General features: G+C 41.3%; 1 protein-coding gene across 4 annotated transcripts in view; it reads left to right on the forward strand.

Moving 5' to 3' along the window:
• The window catches only part of OMA1 (OMA1 zinc metallopeptidase), a 34,424-nt gene that overhangs the window by 6,875 nt on the left and 3,034 nt on the right, over positions 1 to 24,515 (forward strand). For 3 of the 4 annotated variants that reach the window (XM_039485718.1, XM_039485714.1, XM_039485715.1), the window contains 3 exons: positions 859 to 987; positions 9,121 to 9,195; positions 16,074 to 16,223. In XM_039485718.1, the coding sequence (XP_039341652.1) occupies positions 859 to 987; positions 9,121 to 9,195; positions 16,074 to 16,223 (354 nt within the window). Of the gene's footprint in view, positions 1 to 858; positions 988 to 9,120; positions 9,196 to 16,073; positions 16,224 to 20,554; positions 20,693 to 24,515 lie in introns of those variants that run through there. The other variant, XM_039485716.1, reaches the window with a different exon arrangement.

The raw sequence follows: 24,515 nt of genomic DNA on the forward strand, positions 1-24,515 counted from the left end.
AGTTTTTGAGAGAGAGAAGCAACAGCTCTAACTATTGGAATAATTTTACATTGTAACAGAATTGAATTTAAAGATTAAAATTGGCAAGATTGATGGAATTTGGGAGGAAAGTGGTCTTGGCGATTTAAGGAACTAGCCTGCATCTTGGTAGATCTGAATTCAAGTCCCTTCCCTGCTACAGATTCCTTGTGTGAACTTGGGAAGTCACTTACTCGCACGGTGTCTTAGTCCTCATTTGTAAAACAGGGATATCACTGCCCTACCTCACAGAAGTATTGTGTGGATTAATGTTAGATTGAGAAGTGCTCATATTACAGTGATCAAGGCCTATAAGTTGGTGGACCACTCACTGGCCAGTATGTCAAGTAAAGCTCCCGACAGGAGAAGCATTTCAGTCCATTTTTTCAGGGATGTGTTTGTTGCCAAAATAGTCCAACACAAATCAAAACAAAAAAGCTAGTCTGGCTGCCTGGTTCCTTCTAAAGCCTCTTCCACATAAGGATCCTGTCCTTGCCCATACACTTTCTTTCTTCAGCTAGGCTGGTATGGAGAGCCTGTTTCTTAGTCTTTTTTCTGTCACTGGGTCTCCTGCAGACGCCTATGTGCTCTGAGCAAGTCTCTTCCTCTGTGTTGCTTGTGGGTCTTTTATTTGAGGACTAGGTTGTCTGCAGGCTATCACCTGATACCTGGCCTAAAACATCTCGCCTAGGCGAAGTCCACTTTTCTTAAAGGGTTATCCCACCCTGTGATGGCATATATGTACCTAAGATAGAAAAGAACTCTCTTAAATTCAGAAATAATGCATGCAAGCAAGATCCAAGGGTAATTGATTGAAAACTTCACTGTTTTTGTTTTCAGGCAGAGAAAGCCAGTCTGGTACATTTCTTGGATTTCCTGTCGCTTATCTTGCTCACTATGATTTGGGCAGTCTGTCCTCGAGATAGTCTGGCAGTTGTAGGCCACTGGATCCAGACCAAGTTGCAGGAGGTAAGGTGGAGGCTGTGGCATTGTTGTACTTGCTTCATTTATTCAACACCTGGTTCAGTATGCCACACACTGACACTTTTTCTATAAATGCAGCTGAATATACTTTCTACTATTATTCAGGTAAGTTGTCATTTCTTAGTCATTTGGAAAACATTCCATATGTAGTACTAGAGTATTACAGTGCCACCCAACTCTGTGTCTAAGAGGGGAGAGCTAAGAGTTATAAATGTATAAAACGAGGAGTACCTGTGGCACCTTAGAGACTAACAAACTTATTTGAGCGTAAGCTTTCATGGGCTAAATCCCACTTCATCAGATGCATGCAGTGGAAAATACAGTAGGAAGATAGATAGATGATAGATATATAAAAAAAGAGAGAGAATGAAAAATGGGTGTTACCATAGCAACTGTAACGAGAGTAATCAATTAAGGTGAGCTATTATCAGCAGGATTTAAAAAACGTTTGTAGTGATAATCAGGATGGCCCATTTCCAACAGTTGACAAGAAGGTGTGAGTAACAGTAGGGGGGAAAAATTAACATGAGAAAATAGTTTTTACTTTGTGTAATGACCCCTCCACTCCGAGTCTTTATTCAAGCCTAGTTTAATGGTGTCCAGTCTGCAAATTAATTCCAATTCTGCAGTTTCTCATTGGAGTCTGTTTTTGAAGTTTTTTTTTTGTTGGAGTACTCTGATTTTGAGGTCTGTAATCTAGTGACCAGGGAGGATGAAGTGTTCTCCGACTGGTTTTTTTAACATTATAATTCTTGATGTCTGATTTGTGTCCATTTATTCTTTTGCGTAGACTGTCCGGTTTGGCCAATGTACGTGGCAGAGGGGCATTGCTGGCACATATCACATTGGTAGATGTGCAGGTGAATGAGCCTCTGATGGTGTGGCTGATGTGATTAGGTCCTATGGTGTCCCCTGAATAGATATGTGGACAGAGTTGGCAACGGGCTTTGTTGCAAGGATAGGTTCCTGGGTTAGTGTTTTTGTTGTGTGGTTGCTGATGGAATATTTGCTTCAGATTGGGGGGCTGTCTGTAAGCGAGGACTGGCCTGTCTCCCAAGATCTGTGAGAGTGATGGATCGTCCTTCAGGATAGGTTGTAGATCCTTGATGATGTGCTGGAGAGGTTTTAGTTGGGGGCTGAAGGTGATGGCTAGTGATGTTCTGTTACTTTCTTCGTTGGGCCTATCCTGTAGTAGGTGACTTATGGGTACTCTTTTGGCTCTGTCAATCTGTTTCTTCACTTCAGCAGGTAGGTATTGTATTTGTAAGAATGCTTGATAGAGATCTTGTAGGTATTTGTCTTGCTGAGGGGTTGGAGCAAATGCGGTTGTACCTTAGAGCTTGGCTGTAGACAAGGGATCATGTGGTGTGGTCTGGATGAAAGTTGGAGGCATGTAGGTAAATATAGTGGTCAGTAGGGTTACGGTATAGGGTGGTGTTTATGTGACCATAGCTTATTAGCACAGTAGTGTCCAGGAAGTGGATCTCTTGTGTGGACTGGTCCAGGCTGAGGTTGATGGTGGGATGGAAATTGTTGAAATCATGGTGGAATTCCTCAAGGGCTTCTTTTCCATGGGTCCAGATGACGAAGATGTCATCAGTGTAGCACAAGTAGAGTAGGGGCATTAGGGGACAAGAGCTGAGGAAGCATTGTTCTAAGTCAGCCATAAAAATGTTGGCGTACTGTGGGGCCATGCGGGTACCCATAGCAGTGCTGCTGACTTGAAGGTGTACGTTTGTCCCCAAATGTGAAATAGTTGTGGGTGAGGTCAAAGTCACAAAGTTCAGCCACCAGGTTTGCTGTGACATTATCGGGGATACTGTTCCTGATGGCTTGTAGAGCATATTTGTGTGGAATGTTGGTGTAGAGGGCTTCTACATCCATAGTGGCTAGGATGGTGTTTTCTGGAAGATCAGCAATACATTGTTGTTTCCTCAGGAAGTCAGTGATGTCTCGAAGATAGCTAGAAGTGCTGGTAGCGTAGGGTCTGATGAGAGAGTCTACATAGCCAGACAATCCTGCTGTCAGGGTGCCAATGCCTGAGACGATGGGGCGTCCGGGATTTCCAGGTTTATGGGAAGCAGATAGAATATTCCTATTCAGAGTTCTAGGGGTGTGTCTGCAGATTTGTTCTTGTCCTTTTTCAGGGAGTTTCTTGAGCAGATGGTGTAGTTTCTTTTGGTAACCCTCAGTGGGATCAGAGGGTAAAGGCCTGGAGAATGTGGTGTTGGAGAGCTGCCTAGCAGCCTCTCGTTCATATTCCAACCTATTCATGATGATGACAGCACCTCCTTCGTCAGCCTTTTTGATTACGATGTCAAAGTTGTTCCTGAGGCTGGGGATGGCATTGTGTTCTGCATGGCTGAGGTTATGGGGTAAGTGATGCTGCTTTTCCACAATTTCAGCCCATGCACATCGGTGGAAGCACTCTATGTAGAAGCCCAGTCTGTTTCGACCTTCAGGAGGAGTCCATGCAGAATAAATTTGTTAGTCTTTAAGGTGCCACAAGTACTCCTCATTCCTTTTGCTGCTACAGACTAATGCGGCTGCTACTCTGAAACCTGTCAACTGTATAATAGGGATTTGGGGTTTTTTGAGGGAGCTGTATTTTTATAAATAATTTCTAATATTTCTGCTTCATCTGATGCTGTACTGTGACTTGACCCTTGTAATATTTCAAATATTTAGTAAAGAATTTACTGTTTGTAGCTTAGGAAGAGCCCAATTCCAAATTGTGTAGCAGAGGGTCAGCCTACAGAACTAATCTACAGCATATTAGCACTTGTGAATTAGAACCTGGGGATGTTCAATATCCCATTTAATCTTAGTTTGCCTTTTCAAAATAATTGACATTTAAGGTACTATTTTTCTGCATTTGACAGCTGTTTTCTTTAGTTTGTCAGAATTATGTGAAATGACTGTTTACAGATGTTGTTTATTATTATTATTATTATATTTTGTTAAATTAGAAGTCTGTTTACCACAATTTAATAAAATTCAGGATCTAAGTCAGAGGTGGGCAAACTACGGTCTGCGGGCTACATCCGGCCTGTGGGACCCTCCTGCCCAGCCCCTGAGCTCCTGGCCCAGGTGGCTAGCCCCCGGCCCCTCCCCCGCTATTCCCTCTCCCACACAGCCTCAGCTCACTCTGCCACCGGCGCAATGCTCTGGGCGGCAGGGTGGCGAGCTCCTGGGGCAGTGCAGCTGCAGAGCCGCGGCCTCACCTGGTGCTCTGTGCTGCACAGTGGCATGGGCTGGTTCTAGCCAGGTGGCACGGCTGCCTGTTTTGGTGCTCTAGGCGGTGCGGCTGTAGCGCCAGCGGCCACCGGTGCTCCAGGCAGCGCAGTAAGGGGGCAGGAAGCAGGGGGGGTTGGATAGAAGGCAGGGGAGTTCGGGGTGGTGGTCAGGGGGTAGGGGTGTGGATAGGGGTCAGGGAACACGGGTTGAATGGGGGCAGGGATCTCCAGGGGGCCGTCAGGAATAAGAGGAGGAGTTGGATGGGGTGACGGTTCTGGGGGTGGTCAGGGGACAGGGAGCGAGTAGTGGTGGATGGGGCTGGGATCCTGGGGGGCCATCAGGGAACGGGGAGGTTGAATGGGGCAGGAGTCTGGGACGGCCGTCAGGGGATGAGAAGCAGGAAGGGTTGGATAGGAAGTGGGGAGGCACAGCCTCCCCTAACTGGCCCTCCATACAATTTCCGAAACCTAATGCTGCCCTCAGGCCAAAAAGTTTGCCCGCCTCGACCTAAGTCCTGTTTTAAAGCCAATAGCGCATTATAAAGAATCCAGTGAAATGTATGTAGTCCCTCCAACGTAAATATCAATAAAATAAAACTTGGTGCCACATTCCTCCTGATAACTAATTCATTGTGTGCATCTGCCCAGTTATTCAGCTGCTTCTTATGTAAGGCATTTTTGGGGGAATTTTGCATGTCATAACATTTTTATCAGCCTTGGAATAAAGACTCTTGTATTGCCTGTGATTCTTCTCCTGTTACCCAATGGTTCTTCAAAACAAAAACAAATATAACCAGTCTGTGCTGTGATAACTACCCATCAATCTGGGAGCTATAGACTTAACATAAATTATTATAACAGAGGCTGGATGTTAGTAGAAGCATCTTAAAAGCCAGCACTGAATGCCAGCAAATGATCTAAAGACCAAAGTTTGAGAAATGTTGAGTTACTGTGACTGAGCTCTGATGAAAGCCTGTTATTTGGTTTCTGAGGCCGAACTCCCTGTCAACCTCTCAAACTTGCTTCTTGCTCTTAAAGCTTTTCTCACATATTGGGGTAAGTGCAACTGGTATCGTGACATGACCTTGTGGGACTGAATTGTGCCTTTGACCAAGAACGTAAATTAGATGTATTCAGTTGTTTATGCTTGCACTGCAAAACTGTTTGTATACCTTACCACTGAAGGACCTCTTACCTGAGCAATAACCCCAGATAGTTTCAAATTCTGACTCTTGGCTTAAATAAAATAAAATTTATTCAGCATGGAATATGGAGAGAGACAGCTGAGGTAAAAGTAAATTGCAAAACTTTATTCCATAGTCTAAGGCTATTTCAAAACTAGTTGAGTAGGGAGAGAGGCTTTTGTTAAAGCGAAGTTTTGTTAAAAGCACAATCTTTCATTCTGGATTCAGCCACGTCCTTGCAAAATTCTTCTGCCTCCCACTCAGTGTCTAGCTGTCATACTTACCAGAGCAGTTTTTTCCCCCCCCACCCACCCTCAAGTGTGCATCTCTCTGCTTTTCTCTGTCTGCTGCCTTATGTTTTTCTAGATAATAGCAACCAGGACCGCCCTTGTTGTCCATGGCAATATTCCCCCCCCTTGTGTGAGTTGTTTTAGCTACCTTGTCTGACCAGTTTAAGCTGCATTATGAGTTCTTCCTCTTGCGTACTTCCCCAGGAACACCATCTCCTCCTTACTATAAATATTTGTATTCTCATAGCGCCTAGGAGCCCAGTTTATGGACCTGCTGGTTGTTGTACAAACAGAACAAAAGAACATCTCTACCACAAAGCTTACAGCTTACCTATCACTGTAAAAAAGTTCCACTCATTCTTCCAGGTTATTCTGTTCCCTCTGTTTTCTGTATACAGCAAATGAGCACAGATGTTTGCTTTTATACCAGAAGTTGTTCTAATTGACTTTAGTTTAAGGAATTGCTCACAAAAGAGCAGAAAATTTTACGGTAATCTGGGTTTTATCCCCCATGTGACTACATTAGTATGCACAAATAGAACACTTTTTCTCTCTTCCCTCCCCTCCCTGTTCTCTAACCCACTACACATGGTTTGTATTTTCTGAGCTAACTGAGGTGTTGAGATTTTTAAGGTGTATGGGACTTCCTCTTCTTTAACACAGACAACCATTGTCAGTGTCTCTAACTCCATGTCAGTCACTCTGTCTAATGTCCTTCAAGTAGTTTTGAAGGGAGAGTTGGCAGATCTTCTCTTTCATTCCAACATGTCCATACATTTAAAAAAAGCAGATAATCAAATAATTTGTCAGTGGCAGATGACTACCCGCAGCCTATTAAATGCCTTGAGGCCCATCCACCTAGCTGCTTCACATGGCTACTGCCGAGGCTTATTAGGCAGAAGCAGAAAAGAAAGTCTTTCTTAACAAGCTTGCTTATTCTATTTTCCTATCCCTATGGCCTCAATCCTTCCTCTTAAGTATAGATAGCAAGTATATAGAACTTCCACCAATTTTGCAGGGCTGGTTTTAAGAAAGCATCTCCTGTAAATTAAGCAAACTTTGATATAATCATTGGAATACCCTGTTGCCATTTTTAGTAATTCTTCAGAGTACAACCATAATTGGAAAGGCAGTACTGGGATGTATTTTAAGTCTAATGGGGACACCACATTGCTTGGTGATAACAGATCCAGAAACATTCCGGGGATAGTAGAGTTTTAGTGCAGATCCTTGTAGTGTTATATTGCCCCTTGCCTTGCATCTCCTTTGTTCTATATAGCAGCCATTAGAAAAACAAGCATCCTGAATTCATTAAAATTTCTGCAAGTGATTAAGATAATTTTCAGCCCTCCCACCCCCATTTAGGTAAAGAATAATCAAATTACCTCTCTGACTTTTATATCTTCTTTTTTTTTTGATCTGTGAGATAATCTCCTTGATACCTAGAAGCCCCTGACTAAAAATTGCAGTAAAATCACCAAAACAAAAAATAATAAGTGACTATGATGAATAGATGAAAAAATGCCTGTTTGTAGAGCTTTACTCAAGTCAGTGCTGCAAGTGATCATCTTGTCCATCTGTCAGACACAGAATCGAAACTGGGAGTGTCATGCCACCCACAGGTGATCCATCTAGCTTATTATCCTCCCTCTTTTATTAATGGTGATTCAGAGAGATATGAAGGACCACATCTAGAAGAATCTCCTGTCCTCTTAATGAGTATGTGTGCTTCTCTTTACCTGGGGAAACTGTTCAATGAAACGGAAGCAAATGTTCCCTATAGATATTTGTCTCAAGTTTTCTGTGTTATCTGTCATTGCAATATCTAGACTTGGTAAGAAAGGCTTCAGCTTTGGGATTGAACTGTTCTCTCCTTACTTATAAAACATGGAATTTGCTTTGATTTACTCTGAGAGGATCAGCTTGGGTTGCCTTGTATTATGTTTCCCAGAAGCCTTCACACAAACACATAAACATATGTGTCTAACCCTTACCCTATTATTGTAGAGCTTTCTGGGAGGTAGGGTAGGGAGGGAGACATACAGACATCTTAAAAATAATCCAAAAATGCCTGTCAGTTTACATCTCTGGAAAGATGCAGGAAAATTTAGTTACTTTGCTCATTTTACCAAGTGTTGCTGAATAAAACAGGAATACCCATGCTGCTTCAATAAAAGAACTAGTGACTAGGTTTCCACATGGTGTACAAGTTGCCGGGCCTGCTTCCTTGATGCTGTTCCATTGTGGCAGTTACTGTTCTAGAACACTTCTTTCCTGATCCCAAATGCTTTCCAGCTCTTATTCAACCAGTGAAGGAGCTGAAAGAACCCTGCCATAAACCTGTAATGCTCCCTCTCTCTAGCTGGAATTTCCCAATTGATACTCAGCCCAGAGAGTGATGTCATAATGCCTATAGAACAGGAGCAAAGTTCACGCAGAACAGCGATCTGCTTCAACAGGGCATGTAAATCTTTACTGTAACCTGTTTTACTAGCACATGACTACGTGAATCTTTAGAAGACGCATATTCTAGAAGATTGGAGGTTGTATAATTGGATCTTTGCCTGGCAAAACAGCGTCTTTGTGCAATGTCATTTACATCACTAGGTTTAATGGAGTGGGAGCAGGCCAGATTAATATCTTCATCTCTTGGATTTCTCAAGGAGCATTTACGCCCTGTGTTGGGAGTGTAATCATGAAGGAGCAGTGATCTCTTATGGTTTATGGTTGTGTTGGATATTGTTGACTGTCTTGTTTACCATACCATATGTACTTACCCCAGGTATGTCATACGAGACTTAAAGACAGACAATTTAAAAATCCCACTTCTCCCTGAAATTTTTACCCACTACGGGTACATGCAAAACTTAAAATGACATTCTATCAAAGATACGATAACAGTTTGTCTCTTGCTTATGAATAATCAGTTTCCTCTGTTTGTGTGAATCTTCCACACAGCCATAGGGGAGATAAAACACTTTTTTAAACTGACAAATGTAATTGTAAATCCACAAAATTGATGGGGTGGTTGGGAGGGGCATCACAAGCTTGGCTAGTACCTGAACTGCCTTTACTTCTCTTTCTAAAATCGACTAGTTGAATTGATGGTGTCCCTTAAACTGCTTTAAAATGCTCTGAGATCAGCTGATAAAAGTGCATTTACTCCTTTTCCTTGAGAAAAGCATATGTAAGTTTCCCACCTGAATAAATTGATTGAGTTCTGATGGAAAGAGAATACTGTGCTAGACAAGGATTAAAACTGCTTTTATAGGTAATTAATATAATATAATGATGAACCCCATCCAGCTTTTCTTATGAGCAGGTTAGAAAAAATATAAAATGTTAATGACTTCATAAATTGGTGAAAACAAGAATTATGATCAAGGCTTTGACATGTTTCTCTTCCAGTTTATATTTGATAGGCCATATAACAGGACACTGGAGGCTGAGGCTGACAAAGTTGGACTTCAGTTTGCTGCAAAGGTAACTAAAATTGGTTCTTACTAGCCAAATAGTTCTTCTGTTTAATTTATTATTGGAATAAGTTATTTACAAATGACAATTCATGGACAGGTAAACTTTAATTTCGCAATCTAGGAATACCCCAAATTTTAGTCAAATAGGTGTTTAATGACGTTAAGGGAAAAACATAATAGTTTACTGGTCAACGGGGAAACAAAAGGGCCTTTTTGCTAAAAGTATAACAGTGGAGTTCATAAAACTGGGTGTTACTAACTTATTCTTAAACAAGTGAAAGCTAAGAAGTTCCCTATCATAGGTAATATACATGGAAATATATCTGGCAACATAGATTACAAACTCTGTCTCTTGGCTTTGGATATATTTCACTTAGCTTCTGTCTGTTATTGAAGATTGTTTTACTAATCCCGGGGTAGGCAACCTATGGCACACGTGCTGAAGGCGGCACGCGAGCTGATTTTCTGTGGCACTCACACTGCCCGGTTCCTGGGCACTGGTCCAGGGGGCTCTTTATTTTAATTTAATTTTAAATTAAGCTGCTTAAACATTTAAAAAACCTTATTTACTTTACATACAACAATAGTTTAGTTATATATTCTAGACTTATAGAAAGAGACCTTCTAAAGAGGTTAAAATGTATTACTGACACGCGAAACCTTAAATTAGAGTGAATAAATGAAGATTCGGCACACCACTTCTGAAAGGTTGCCAACCCCTATACTAATCTGTAGTGCACTTGAGTTTCAGTATATCATTATCAGAGTAGATACTATAAATAAGCAAGAGTGGTTTTAAATTTTTCTGTATTGTGATTGATTGTTTTCACTAGAGATATGATAGCTAGTAATTATGGTGTATATAATACATTATAACTTAAAATTCAGATCAGTTTTTTTTAATTTGGTTTCAAGATTTAAAATAAGCATAGTCATGTTGTTTCAATGGTACCAGTTTATTTATAAATCACTTTTAATATATCAGCTGTTTCATACGTGCAAGAGATGGGTTTCATACTTCTATGTGGAATTTAAATGATGTGGCTCCTTTTTAACATGAGGTTTTAATGCTCTTTGTAAAGTACTCGTAGTTTATTTTATAATCTCTCTACCAATTCACCCTTTTATCCTTGGAAGGATTTAGTTAATAAATTAAACAAATTAAGTAAGACCTTTCAGCTTTACCTATCCAATTACAGTGTTTTTGAAGCTAAGTTGGATAACTATGTGAACAGCACCATCTAGTGCTAATACATCATAGTAAGAGAATTCTGCTTTTTGCAGTTTGGCCTTTTTGAATCTTCTCTCATTCTGAGTTTCTTATTTCCTGTGGTTGAAATTGCACTTTTATTTGTGGTTTTAATAGGTTACCGGTGAGGACATATGTCTCGGACATATATTTAGGGAAAATGTAATTGATATCTAGCTCTTTGGGGCAAAGACCCCATTGCTTTGAAGCATGTAGTGGGTATACCAGAAACGAACACCAAATAATGACACACACCCTCTTAATCCTTCTGCTGCCGTAGGGACATCTCCTTTTAACACTAACCTTAGAAGACTTATGTAAACGGGTCGACTCACCCCTGTGGCGCCTCCTGCTGGTTGCTCTGCGAATTTGGCTCAGTCCAGCCCTGGAGCACCCTCTGCAGGCTGGTGATCCACCTGTTCATAGGTCCCCGTGTCCCTCCCTGGACCCGGTGCCCTTTTATATGGGGTGCTGCCCCCTAGCAGTACCCCTTTCTCTCAGGGTCTCCCTTTCTGTCTCAGGGAACCCCCACCCTCTATCCCTACCTTGCCTCAGTATTTGGCTACTGCCAGTCATTGTCTAGCCCCACACTCTGGGGCAGACTGCAGTATCAGCCTACTCATCACAGGCAAAGTTGGGTTTGGACCTACTGCCTTGGCCTACCCCTAGGTTGCCCCCTGCAACCCCCAGTACCTTTGGCCCACTGCTAGGCCGCAGCCTGGGACTCTCTAGGCTGGAGCTCCCCAGCCTTCCCCAGCCCTGCTGCACTCAGGTATCCAGTCTTAAGCAGCCAGGCCCATCTCTCTCTATAGCCAGAGAGAGACTGTCTGGCTTCTGGCTTCCCTGCCTTCTTATAAGGCCCTGTTGCTCTATTTGGGGCGTGGCCCCCAGCTGCAGCCACTTCCCCAATCAGCCTAGCCTGAAGGCTGTCTTCTCAAGCCCTGCCAGGCCACTTTTTAAACCCCTTCGGGCAGGAGCAGGGTCCACCCTGCTACACTTAGTACACACATCCACGCACTTCTAATATCACACGTGATTATGGTTTCCAGAGAATAATTCCTTAATTAAATAGCTTGTTACCTTGTACTTCGACTCTCTCACCTGTGTTCTGACCACTAATATACCTTGAACAAAAATACTAATATTCCAAATCTTTGAGCAGTTCATTGCAAACGTTTATTTAAAAAAAACATACAAAACCAAAGATACATAGCTGTTCCGTTTTTCACATGAATGCATAGCAGGAAAATGCAAGTATATAGAGTCTGTGGTGTAGGACTTTGGTCTTGTATAACTGACATTTACTGTTCAATATCTCAAACACTCCATATCCATATGGGGAGATGAGGTTCCTAATTTTCCACCTGTATATATTACTAGTTTTTACTTATGGCAGGTTACAAGAGATCATATATTCACAGGATTTCAGCATAGTGATTTACTGAAAAAACATAGATTTTTTTTAGATAATACAGAGAAATATACTAACTATGTCAAATCTTTACATTTAGACACTTGGAAATATTTATAGTATGGATGAGCCCCAAATTTGCTAGGTGCTGTATAAACACATAGGAAAAAATGGTCCCTGTTCCAAAGGCCTTACAATCTCAAAGACAAAAGAGGCAGAAGTGAATGGGGGTGGGGGAAGTGGTGCAGGATTGGTTACATACATACGTACATATAAGCAGGGTGGAGAAAATCAAACAAATACTGTTGTAAAATATGAGACCCAAACAAAACAGGTCTTATTGTCATGAGTTTTGAGTGACTTTTACAACTAACTCATGGCTTCCATACTCACGAGAAATATGGTCATCCCAAATTCATGCTGATAATACCCCTATACTGAATCCCACACACGGTCACATACTGTACTATCTGGGTCTGCTGGCTGCACAGTCATGTTTGTTTACTTTCCTACAGCCACCTATAAATCACTAATAATATTAACAGGCTTCATGACCGTAGCATTCTATCCTCACTTAATAAACCTTGTCTGACTCACTCTCCCCTGGTACCTCTGCCCTCATAGCTCATATTTTGACCAGAGCACTTTTTTGGCATTATCTTTATGCTGCCCAATGGTTGGTGGTGGTCCTCTAAAAACTATTCAGTGCTCAGTGTTTCCCTGAAGTAGAGAACAGCATGGGAATGGGGAAGAGGCAGGAATAGCTGAAACTATCCCCCTCCCATTTGCCAGTTAGCATCTCAACAACACCTTCACAAGCACCACCCACCCAAAAAAAACCTCACCTGCTGTCGCCCTTCACAATACATATTCTTGCCATGACCTCAATCCACTATTCTTTGGCTGCTTTGAAGGTTCTGGGTGGAGAAAGTGAGACACTCGCCCCCCGAAGTAAATAAGATTGCCGAAGTACCTGCAGTATTACTATAGGAAATACAGTCGAACCCATTTATCTCGACCTCGGTTAAAATGAAACTTTTTATTAAGTTAATCGAAGTGGAACTTTTCTCCCTCTCTTGGGTTTCTTCTTCTCTCATCTTTTTCGTCTTCTCTCCTAATTTGTTTCTAATATCTCCCCGAACCCCGCCCCCCCCCCCCCCCCCCCCCCCCCCCCCCCCCCCCCGCCCCCCCCGCCCCCGCCGCCCCCCCCCCCCGCCCCCCGCCCCGCCCGCCCGCGCGGGCCCCCCGCCCCGCCCCCCGCCGCCCGGCCCCGCGGCCCCCCCCGCCCCCGCCGGCCCCCCCCCGCCCCCCCCCCCGCCCCCCCCCCCCGCCCCCCCCCCCCCCCGCCCCCCCCCCCCGCCCCCCCCACCCCCCCCCCGCACCCCCCCCGCCCCCCCCCCCCCCCCCGCCCCCCCCCCCCCTCCCCCACCCCCCGCCCCCAGCCGCCCGGTCAGCCGCCATCACATCAAAAATCAAACACGCAACTGTAAAAAAAAAAAAAAAAAAAAAAAAAATGTGTACATCATCATTATTTATTCACATCATCATATGAAAGAAAATTTCAAGCACATGTTAATGTATTGCCGCCATATTGGTTTTTGTTTATCTCGATCATCGGTTATCTCGACACTTTTTGGCAAACCCCTAGGCCAGCGACATAACAGGGTTCAACTGTACCTTAAATACTGAATTTTCCTACAAATATTTAGCTAGGTAAGACAATTGTCACTTTTGTTTGGCCATTGCTCCATACACTGTATTCAGATATGATTTTCTAGTAACTATCTATATTTACTCTCCAAGACACTTTAACAAACTGGTAGTATAGTATGGGTATGCCCCAAATGAGTTAAGTGTTAAGACCTATGACTGCACATAAACTTAAGGTTTTTCATCAGGCTTTTTATAGTGATTGGAGTTCCTAGGCATTGTGATATCACAATATAAATAATACATTTCCTTGCTGCAACTTTTTGTGGAGTGTATTTTGGTAACTCTGTTTCCATCCCTTCTGCAGTGCAACTGTTTACCACAGTTTGTTCATTATTGTCATACTGCTATGTAAAGTATTCCCAAGGTCAGGTGCTTAAACCAGATGGCATTCCTTTCACTAACACAATTGTTATCCACCTTACACATGTGCACACATGCTGCCTGTTTCATTTACAGTGCCGTTTCACTTCTTTTACTTCTGTTTCTCATAAAGTAATTACAAAAACAAAAAAATGATTCCCAAGTTTACAGGAAAAATAATCCCTTCATTTTCCATAGTACATGGCATGCATCTTTTTCTAAAGCATGAAAATTTACTCTGCTGCCACTTGTGCTGTTTGCTGTATTTCAGAGTACATGACAAATTATGCCACTGATATAGCAATAGCTCTGCTTATTGAGGCATTTTAAATTGGTCTAATCATAATGTGAGGCAAACTTCAGCCCTTATCAACAATTCAGGCTGGCATCTAGATTGCTGTGAAAGATGTGACTGTTGGTTTTTTTACTTCTTTGGTTGGTGAATCTTATCCTTCTGCACCTCATGAGTGACATACCTTTTGGATGCTGTTTTTCTGGGGTGGGGAATAAAAAAATGAATTAGCATGGTCACGTTTGATATGGCAGGTTACCTGTACTTCAAAGTCATTTATATTGTCACGAGCACTAGAACTAGCATAGCAGAAGGCCCTCTGTGTAGAAGGCCAAAAAATTGGGTATTACACCTTCCTTTCATTCTCCTGCAGAAATTCTCCCCAGTCTCTGAACTTTCTCTAAAGGGCTTTCTGGTAGTTGCTGTTTTCACAAATATTGAGGGGAAAAAAGTGACCACCTCTCTGTAGATTTGTGTAAATCTGTGAGGGTGATTAATTTGTTCTTCTGAGGTATTATGAGTGCAGACCTGTTTATGGGGGGAGGGATAGCTCAGTGGTTTGAGCATTGGCCTGTTAAACCTAGGGTTGTGAGTTCAATCCTTGAGGGGGCCACTTAGGGATCTGGGGCAAAAAAATTGGTCCTGCTAGTGAAGTCAGGGGGCTGGACTCAATGACCTTTCAGGGTCCAGTTCTAGGAGATTGGTATATCTCCAATTATTAGCTTTTATTACCTTTATGGTAAATTAAAACAAAGTGAAATATAGAATAACTACTTTTTCTGATTAACCATTTCTGTGCCTGGCTCCCCTCTCACCAACTCTGTGTAATTTAGGAGTAATTCTGTCAAAGTCAATGAGTTACACAGGTGTGAATAAAGTGCAGGGCCCAGTGTGTCCTTGAAGTGCGCCAGTCTTCAGTCCTGAAAGACTTCTCATCTTTTCTGTTACTGTTTTTTTTTCTTCTGTAGTTAATATCAGGGTTGAATCTGGCTCGCTGACTAACATTCCCACCTGTCCATTTTCTGGCTCTAGTGAAGTAGTTTAAGGGGAAAAAAAATAAAGTTTTAATATTTGTCCTAGTCCATGTACCACAGTTGTACCATAGAATCTTGAATACTATGTGCAGTTCTTGTGACCCTATCTCAAAAAAGATATACCAAAGTAGAAATGGAAAAGGCAACAGAAAGGCAACAAAAATGAATAGGCATACAAAATAACTTCTATAGGAGGAGAGATTAAAAAGACTGAGACTGTTCAGCCTGGAAAAGAGATGACTGAGAGAGGTCAATAAAATCTTGACTGGTTTGGATTAAGTGAATAAGGAAGTGTTATGTACTCATTCACATAACATGAACCAGGGGTCACCCAATAAAATTAATAGGCAGCAGGTTTAAAACAAACAAAAGGAAGTATTTCTTCACACAACATAGTCAACCTGTGGAAACTCATTGCCAGGGGATGGTGTGAAGGCCAAAACTATAATAGGATTCAAAAAAAGAACTGGATAAGTTCATGGAGGATAGGTCCATCAATGGCTATTAGCCAAGATGGTCATGGATGCAACCCTATCCTCTGAGTGTTCCTAGCCTCTGTTTGCCAAAAGCTGGGAGTGAACCACAGGGGATGGATCACTTGATGATTACCTGTTCTGTTCGTTCCCTCTGAAGCATCTGGCATTTGCCACTGTTGGAAGACAGGATACTGAGCTAGATGGACAATTGATGTGACCAAATATGGCCATTCTTATGTTTATGTTCTTATGTTCATGTGAAGGATGCAGTCAAAGGAGCTTTGGAGAATTCTAATTTAAAATGTGTTTCTGAGAATTACAGTACAGTGATAGTTCCTTTTTACTTTTAGGCTTGTGTGGATGTAAGAGCAAGCTCTGTGTTTTGGCAGCAGATGGAATTAGCAGAGACCATTCAAGGGCAGCGTAAATTACCAGAATGGCTCTCCACACACCCTTCTCATGAAAACAGAGCTGAACACTTGGACCGGCTTATACCAGAGGTGAGCAGAGAATGTTGAGAGAAGTGTCTCTTTTTTTCTGCGTGCCTCCCGCCCACCCACCCCCCGCAAAAGGTTGTTAGAACCATACTTTAGTGTTGATTTATGAGCTAATTTCATAGCATCGCATTTATCTTGCCCTTTTTCCTTGTAGAAACATTCCATTATAAAATACTAACCTGTTCAGGACTTCCATTAGGTGAAGAAAAATTAAAGCAGCATAGGTAAAGTGTAATTACTCTGTAGGCTTCTCAGCTATCTTTTAGATGAAATGTACATTATGATTAAGATTTAAGATTTTTGTTTTGTTAATGGCTTCCCCTTTAATAAATACAGGCTTGGTAAAGTACCTTAGGTCTTCTGTGACATCTTGTACCTGTGCTGGAAACCAGAGGTCAGGTTGGGACACTAAGGCTTTGTCTGCACTACAGACCTTACAGGGCACAGCTGTATTACTGCAGCTGCGCTGCTGTATGGTCTCCTGTGCAGCCCCTCTATTCCAACAGGAGAGAGCTCTCCTGCCAGCATCATTAAACCACCTCTAACCAGCGCAGTAGCTATATCGGTGGGAGAGTGTCTCCTGCCAGCATAGTGCTGTTCACAGTGGCGCTTTTGTCAGTGAAACTTTGTCACCCCGACTGATAAAAGTTTTACCGACAAAAGTGCTAGTGTAGACAAAATCTGAGTTCTCATTTCCACTTCTGTTAACCTAGGTCTTGGGGCTTGTAGTTATCACACAGAGTAGGTCGTGCTTCCCCATTTTCTCTCACCGAAATGGGCATGAACAGCTTTACCTAAGAGTGATGTCAGATCCCCAGTAAAAGGTTTCTTAATATCCATAGTAATCATAGGCCTCTGTAGATTTTGCAGCTTGCTTTTGTTTTCAGTTCTCTTTAGCTGTTCCATCACATTAGAGAGCCAGTTCAACCCCACTTTAAGGAAATGGAGCTAATTCTCACAATTGCCCATCCATCTGGAGTCTGCTTTTTGTTCTTTCTTTCAAATGTCCTCTTCTAGGAATGCCAAGTTGGTAACTGCTTGTGGAGCCTCTTAATTTGCTCAATTACCCACCACTGGTGGCTGAACCAGAAAGCCCCCATTACCCAGGTGTTAGCATTGTATGTGAAAACAGTTCTGTTCTGAGTAATCTAGCCTTGTGTTCCATTATCAAACAGGGTCCCCTTTCTCCAGAAATGTAATATAATTACATAGGCCATTTTTTAAAGATAAGTAAAGGCTTTCTCTGTCTGCTGTTACCCTTTGCAGCAGCAAATCACAACTCCTCTTTTTCCAACAATGAGCTGCTTTTTGAAACCTACTACTTCATCCCAAAACAAGTGGTTGCTGCATATTTTGTACAACTAGCCAACTATCACTTGCAATCTTTTCCTGCTGCCAAGTTCAGACTGTTGGGGATTTATTAGCATGGGGATCATAAGAATACTCCGTTTCCATAGAACTTTCAGAAAGAGAAGACTTTCATTCAATTGGAGAAAGTACAATTAGTGTGCTAAATGATGGCATAAGCCAAAATAATGGTTGTGGGTGGGAGACTGAAGGATATCTAGACAGCTTCTTTAAAAAATAACCTACCCTAGAAATGCCCTGCTTCACCAGAATAACTCAGTGTTCTTTATTTAAGTTGTGAGCTGATTTTAATAGGAATGTTATAAAATCCTATCACAGTGGCTGAAGTGGAAAATGAAAATGTGAACAGTGTTCTTGGAGCCCTCGTTATAGATAGATCAGTACCAAAGGAATAGAGACCGTGATTTTTTTTTTATACAAGTACCAGCTGGTTTGCAGGGCAGTAGTGAATTATTGCTTGGTCTGGTGCATGACATAAAATCTAAGAGCAAAAAAAGTTTTCTTATGCCATGGAAAGCGTTGGCATTTATTGTGTTATCACTGCTTGATCTCTTGATTACCAGGTGGAGTAACCCTTCCTTCTTTCCCCAGCCCCTGAAAAGAGCAGCCATCAGGCAGGTTGGGTGGGGGAGGTCTTGAAGTCATCTCCCCCAGTGATATTTGAGGAAGAGGAACACAATTTGCATTCCACCTCAAACACGCTTGGAGTGGGATGGGGAAGCAGGAGTAAGGGCTTTGTGCCCTCAAGAAGAATTCAGTGGATAAGTGGAACTGATGCTCAACAGCTAGAAAGAATTATAGGCAGAGGTAATAATTGGTTCTGTTTGACCTGGTGCCTGTCTCTCCCCAATCTAGAGGACACTGTGAGGAGCTAGAAGAAAAATGGGAATGTTGCTTTCAGTGCTAGTCTATTAAAGCCAGGTTTTATTTACCAGCAACAGCTTCTTGTTGCAGCATTGCCGCACTACAGGTATCCATATGATATGCTCAGTATTGTTCATACACCAAGCAATGGAAAACAAGATACACTACTGGGAAACTGTGTGAGTAAATCTCTTGGAAGATTTATTTGTTATGGTATCATGAAGCTAAAGAGAAAATATACTATCAGTTATACTGGCAGTAGGCAAAATTCAAAATGGGGATGGTAAACTCTATCTGTATCCATTTTTGATAGTACCTCAGCTGAAGTGACCCTGCCAATCATTCCCTACTACTCAACCATTCAGATTAGAAATTTTTTTTCCAGACAACCAAATGGCAGTGAAAGAAAACAGTTAATTTTAAAGGACACTTCAATAATGTTACTGTGTTTCTTAGTGTACTTTCTGAGCAAGACCACAATAAATTGCTCTGCATTCTCATCGCACCATAGGAAAGGTTTTTCTGACACTTTCTGATAATGACATTGCATTTTACAATGATGTGACCCAAAGCTATCTCAGGGAATGAAATGTCTATAGTGCCAGAAATCTGGAATTGATCATTCTTAGTCTAGAATTGTTTACTCTATCTTTTAAGGCCAAAAAACCTACATTGTTTGCTATTAACTTGAATGATTTTTTTACTCTCTAAGATAGTAAGACAACTATTAGTGCAAACCAGCTGCATACAGACTGACCAAAGGAGCCATTGGAAATGTGTTTTTTTTTGTTTTTGTTTTAAATCTGTAAATAATTTCATGGTAAAAGTTGTTTTATATACTTAGGATACTTACAGTATATAGCCTAATGATTAACATAAATTATTATAGTAACTAGAATGCTTGTATGGAAAATTGGAGAACAGATACATGCATCAACCTTCCGACATTTAATAGTATAACCATTTCAGAATACTTTCATATGATGACACTGTACAGCATTTTGAATATGTACATCATAACTTGTCTTTGAGCGAGATGGGATCTGGGTATTATAGCTGCTTATATTATTATGAGGGTAATTGAGAGAAATAGAGAACTAGTACTGTAAGCCAACATGAAAATTGCATCTGAAATGTAGAACTCCAAATACAAATATTCAAAACCTATAACAGGTATTTTATTTATGATTACCTTTAAATTTCCAACTAATAAAATTGGAAGCTTGATTCTGCAACACAAACTGCAGTAGTCTATATTTTGGTGACCAACTTGTCTCTAATATCCATTATCTTTGTCCTCTTTTTGAGCTGCCATGCTGTCCACAGTCCTTGGATATAGAACAGTCTCTTTGAGGGATATATAATTCTGTGCAAGTTCCTTTTTTTTCCCTTTTTTTCTTTTTCCCCCATCATCTTTTCTCAATCTTGTGAGTTTAGTAAAATCAGAATTGGAATGCAAAGTGACTCATGCTTATGAATTTTGTAATTATTTAGGATTCTCATCTACAGCAAGCAGATTATTTGAACATAAAGGTAAACCTGAAGTACAAGAAAATACGTACAAGCCCTGTGTATATACTATACAAGCACTATTCATTTTCCAGAATTTCATTTTGTCTGTGACATAAGTAAAGGCAGATATTTTACTAGCTAGTATAATTGAATTGGCTTCTAAATTTTATGACGTTAACAAGCTTGATAGTAACATTTTCTAAACTAGAATGAGAGAGAATACTTAGTCCTGACACACACACTGATGTCTACTTCAGGCCCAGAACAAATAGGCTGTTACAAGAGTGCTATTTTGGAGAAATGATAGTTTTAGAAAACATGAGAGAAAAAAGGTTATTTTCTTTCACCCGCCTCCCCTGGAATGTCATCGTATCCAATTGCTGGTGAAAACTTTTCAATCTATGATGAAAATGCTAAAGCAACTTGGATGCATCTTTTCCTGTAGCTTTCCTTTTAAAGGTGATTGTGACAGTCATGGAGCTGCTATGTAATACCTAAGTATACAGATATGTAACATAGTTGTTGATAGAGACTGTATTACACTGGGGTAATGGAATGTTTATTATATGCTTAGAATGCTTTTATTCCAGGAGGACTGTTGCCAAGAAGAGAGTGACCCCAGAAAAGGACACCACCACCCACCCACCCTGCTCTCCATGCACACTTACTTGAAAAACAATCCGGTTTTGTGGATCTTACATTCTGCCTCCTAGTTATATGCCTTGTTTTGCCACGGCTATGAAATAGGGGGTATGTCTACACAGTCTACAGAAGCAAGTGTCCCAGCTTGGTTAACAGACTCTGGCCAGCGGGGCTCATGCTAGTGCTCTAAAAATAACAGTTGGCAGCATAGACGTTGCAGCTTGGGCTCTCAACACATCCCCCTTCACAGGCCAAGCTTCAGCCCAAGCTGCAACTTCCAAGTGCTCTCTGCACAGCTATTTGAGTACTAGGGGCAGCCTGGCTAGCCTGAAACTGTTGACCCAGGCTGGGAGGCTCGCTTACAGAGGTTATATAAACATAACCTAACAGATCAAAGGGCTGTAATCAGTTAAAATGAGATCTGGTCTTGAGGGGGTGATCAAAAGGACTAAACAGCTCTTAAAGAACTCTCTCCCTGAGGCTGAGGGAGAGAATGGTTTGAGCTGAGGGAATGAACTAACCCCAGAGGTCTTGGTGGTCTGTAAGAGAATTATACCTACCAGGATTCCCAGGTGGAAGATGGTTACATACCTAGTCAGCTAGATATGTGTACAGTCTGATTGTTTTAAGAATTGGTTTTCTCTGAAATGCATTTGTTCTAATAAATAATAATTTGCATTAAAAGGACTGTCAGATCACTGTGTACCACTATCATTTTCAGTACGTTAGTCAGGCCTTCTGAGGCAGTCACAGTTGATGCGGCGGGGACTGCAATCCAAAGGAAGATCCTAAAGTGGGAGAATGGTGTGATTCCATCCCAAGCGAGGTGATGGCCAGAGACCTGAGGGGAGGTGTATTCAGAGAGGCCAGGCATAGGGGTGTCAGGTTCAGTAAGCCCAGGAATGTGACAGTGGTGAAGTGTGTGTGTGTGTGTATATATATATTACTGAGGGATAAAATCCATCCTCTTTCCCAGGACCTGCATACAGCCATCTGTGCCACAATAAGTTTTGGTGTATGTGAGTGAGAAGTGTGGGTGAGGTACTAAGCAACGGCACAGGCAGGCCTCCACCCCATTGCTGTTTGTAGGTGGCTATGGCTATATTGTAGTAGAAATCTGCTCCGCCTTTGCCATTTACAAGCCAAAGTCTGAAATCTTTTGATAGAAATAATATTACTTGGTGACCGCTCTCTGTGTCAATACACACACACAGGGTGATCTTCATCATTAACAGTTTCTCTTCTGCAGTGCAGCGCAGTGCTTTTGTCGTAATGGGAGCCTGAAAAAAACAGTAGTAATGTGCCTGCAAACCCCAATCTAATCCAAGTACTCCACTAAAGATTTAACTTGGTGATATTGCCTTGGTTCTGACTGGATTTGTTAGTATATCAGGGCTGGTTATTCAAGGCAAATAGAAATATAAAAATTTAAGTTGTATCTTGAAAAGGGCAACGTAATCCTCTTTTAAATTAATTTAGCAATTTTAAATCTCTGGTTTTCTTGACTATAATGCCTATCTTCCTTGGGTTTACTTATCTAAAATATTAACTTGGTAAGTTGTAAGCATTTAATTGGGAATGTCTATGCACTATCCTTACAACTAAATTAGCTGGATTGGATGGTAGAAGTGGAATTTCTTGAGCAACCCCAAATTATTGGAATTGAAGTTATGATAGTGATATTGAAGGTAGGCATTGGGATGCTTTATCTTCCAGAAAGAGGACATTGTAGGCTTCTTGAACTAGTTGGGAAATGTCATCTTAATGGTTCTGCTGCATTGAGTACATTATTTGCACTTAAAAAAAAATAGCAGGAGCCACCTGAGCTTAGGAAAGAGCATCCACTAAATAGAACTGAATCCTCTGTACCAAGGACAAATACCCACATGCAAAATCATTGCAAAAGTCACTCACTCCCTAAAGTGTGGATGCAGCTCTGTCTTTAACAGGAAGACCCATGCTAAACATAGCCTTTCAACTGTCATAATAGTAGACTTCAGTTTTTTATGGATTATGAATTGGTGTGTTTTAATCAGGCACCTCCAGCTGCTTTGTATAATAAGAAAGCAGAGGCCTCTGCAGGGTAAGAATATTACTCCAGAGCTATTGCATGTAACTCTTGATGTTGTGAACGCCAATATTTTAGATAAGTGAACCCAAGGAAGGAAGATAAGCATTACATAGTCAAGAAAACCAGAGATTTTAAACTGCTAAATTAATTTAAAAGAGGATTATGTTGCCCTTTTAAGGATACAACTTAAAGATTTATATTTCTACTTGCCTTGAATAATGCTGCTTGACATTAATGCAGTCTTGCAGCAGCTTATGTTCTGTAAGAGAACAAGAGAAAACTCTTAGTCTGTCATTCTAAATAACAGTTTTGAAATTGATTGGTCACTGAAGCAGAGTTGGGTTGATATGTATGATAAAATTTGGGGAATAGTTGGATGCTTAGCTTGCAGAACCACAAATGTTAAACTTATATTTTTATTTAATAAAAAGAAGTTATAACTGAGAGGAATCTCTGCAGCCCAAAGTTGTGTTTGTGATGATTCAAACACTGCATTTCAACCAGAAACTATCACATAGCACAGATGAGAAACACTTGTCGTGTCTCTGGAACTTGCTTTTTTCTAAAGGCCAGTTGGAGCTATTAAATTCCATTTGTTTCTAGGCCAGTTCCAGAGATATCAGTTTATTACACTAAAAAGATTTTCGTTAGAAAAACGTGGTTTCATAACCTCTTTGTAAAAGGAGCTATTAAGCTGGACTTTTCTTTCCTTTTAAAAATTGCAGAAGTGATCTGTACATACTACCCCTATTGGAAGGATCTGAATGAACTTCAAATTGAGGCAAATCCTTCCCTCCCTGTAGGTATATAAGGAATCTAAGTCAGCCCTTGCTCGCTATGTTAGCAGCAGGGCAGCATACCTACTGAACTAGGTAGGTGAGGGAGAAGGGCAAGCCACTGTGTCCACATAAATACATTTCATATTGCAAAAGTGAGTGTGGCTATTCTAGTCTGTAGCATACCTAAGCCAAGGGTGAATTATTCCCTTCCTTTTTTTTTTTTTTTTAAAAAGGATCTGCAGTGTGAACTCCACTGCGTGGTCGCCCTCGTCTCTCACTCTGGGTCTAGGCCACTGTTTTCTGTAGTTTCCCCATAACACCACTCCCAATGGCTAGGGCAGGATTTAGCTGCAAGTAACTCAAGGAAACTCTGACAAGAACTCTTCTGAAACATGAGGTTAGGAAGGGAATTGAGACAAATGGAGTAAAACATACAGGGAATGAACTTTCTGATGCAAGGATTAAAAATGCAGCTGGATGGTCATTTGCCCATAAAGTGTGTGTTCTACTTTTTTTCAGTAAGGCTAAAAAGCATTTAACGGCAGATATGAAAGTGGTCATGATAATGATAAGTACTAAATATTAGAGTATATTATGACTTTACATTGTTTTATTAAATTATGAGAGTTTTGTGGATTTCCAATGCTGTATACCGGGGTCGGCAACCTTTCAGAAGTGCTGTGCCGAGTCTTCATTTATTCACTCTAATTTAAGGTTTCGTGTGCCAGTAATACATTTTAATGTTTTTAGAAGGTCTCTTTCTGTAAATCTATAATATATAACCAAACTTTTGTTGTATGTAAAGTAAATAAGGTTTTTAAAATGTTTAAGAAGCTTCATTTAAAATTAAATTAAAATGCAGAGTCCCCCCTGGACCGGTGGCCAGGACCCGAGCAGTCTGAGTACCACTGAAAATCAGCTCATGTGCTGACTTTGGCACGCATACCATAGGTTGCCTACCCCTGCTGTATACAGTTAACACCATGGCACCATACCTCTTAAAGTAATCCACTCTTCATGGAGTGTCTGAGAAAACATTCTCTGTAAAAACAGTATCTT

The sequence above is a fragment of the Mauremys reevesii genome, linkage group 8 (assembly GCF_016161935.1).
Source record: "Mauremys reevesii isolate NIE-2019 linkage group 8, ASM1616193v1, whole genome shotgun sequence".
Taxonomy (NCBI): Eukaryota; Metazoa; Chordata; order Testudines; family Geoemydidae; genus Mauremys; species Mauremys reevesii.